Genomic DNA, 1,054 nt, shown 5'->3' with positions numbered 1-1,054 from the left:
AGAACCACGCGGCGATTCGGAGCGCGCGCCGCTCGTCTGCTCGCGCTCTGCGCCCTCTCGCTGCTTTGCCTGACATGCATTGCTATCTCAACCTTCTCATTTGATCTGCGAATGGACGGCGCGTCCGAGCGCTCAATTGTCGCCGCGGTTAATCAAGCCGCCGGCGAAGCTCAGGAGCGCGGTCAGGCTGACGCCCGCAAGCAGGATCCAGTCAGGACTCCGGTGACTCGCGCTGAGTTGGAGCGGACGTTGAATTCCACAAACGCACAGGAGCGAGCAGCGGCTGCGTGTTCGGCGGGCAAGAGCGGGCCGGTGGAAGCCATACCGATGCTGGTCGCGATGCTCGGCGACGACACTCCGACACAACTTTTGAATTGCTGGGAGAGTGGCCGATGGAACCCGGCGCTTGACAGCTTCAAGCAGCCTTCGCCGGGGGAACAGGCGGCGATCGCTCTGGCATCAATGGGGATGCCTGCGCTCGAGCCGTTAACAATTGCACTCAATAGTTCCAACCCGAGCGTCCGGCGCAACGCCGCGTGGGGGATTGGCGAGTTGACGAACATGGAAGAAGGCGACCGGGGACCCGCGGTTCCGTCGCTGGTCGTGCTGCTAGACGATTCGGATGAATGGGTGAGAATGGCCGCGGCTCGCGCGCTGGGAGAGATCCGAGACGAACGCGCGGTGGAGGGACTGATTGCGCAGCTATCGGACCGTCAATGGAAGGTAAGGAAGCTTTCCGCCTGGGCGCTCGGCGAGATGAAGGAGAAGAGCGCCGTTGAGAGTCTGTGCAAGGCGCTATTGTCTGACACGCAGTCCGAAGTGCGAATCACAGTGGCATGGGCGCTCGGCGAAGTGCAGGACAAGCGCGCGGTCGACCCTCTCTGCAAGGCGCTGGTGTCTGACGCCGAGTCCGAGGTTCGCCGAACCACCGCGTGGGCGCTTGGCGAGATTCAAAGTCGCAAAGCTGTCTCCTTCTTAAAGCAGGCCCTGTCAGATCCGGACGAGCGCGTGCGCGCCTAAAGTGTATTGGCCCTTTCGGAGATTGAGCAGTAGT

General features: G+C 62.1%; 1 protein-coding gene across 1 annotated transcript; it reads left to right on the top strand.

Annotated features, from left to right (window-relative positions):
- Positions 1 to 468: 468 nt before the first annotated feature.
- On the top strand, positions 469 to 1,020 carry CHLNCDRAFT_29121 (hypothetical protein; the record flags this gene model as incomplete). Its single annotated transcript, XM_005842498.1, has 1 exon — positions 469 to 1,020. The coding sequence occupies one exon, from the start codon at positions 469 to 471 to the stop codon at positions 1,018 to 1,020; it is 552 nt and encodes a 183-aa protein (XP_005842555.1).
- Positions 1,021 to 1,054: the final 34 nt, after the last annotated feature.

The sequence above is a fragment of the Chlorella variabilis genome, assembly GCF_000147415.1.
Source record: "Chlorella variabilis unplaced genomic scaffold CHLNCscaffold_716, whole genome shotgun sequence".
Classification (NCBI taxonomy): domain Eukaryota; kingdom Viridiplantae; phylum Chlorophyta; class Trebouxiophyceae; order Chlorellales; family Chlorellaceae; genus Chlorella; species Chlorella variabilis.
Note: the sequence above shows the minus strand (reverse complement) of the source record. Positions and strands in the feature narration are given on the sequence as shown.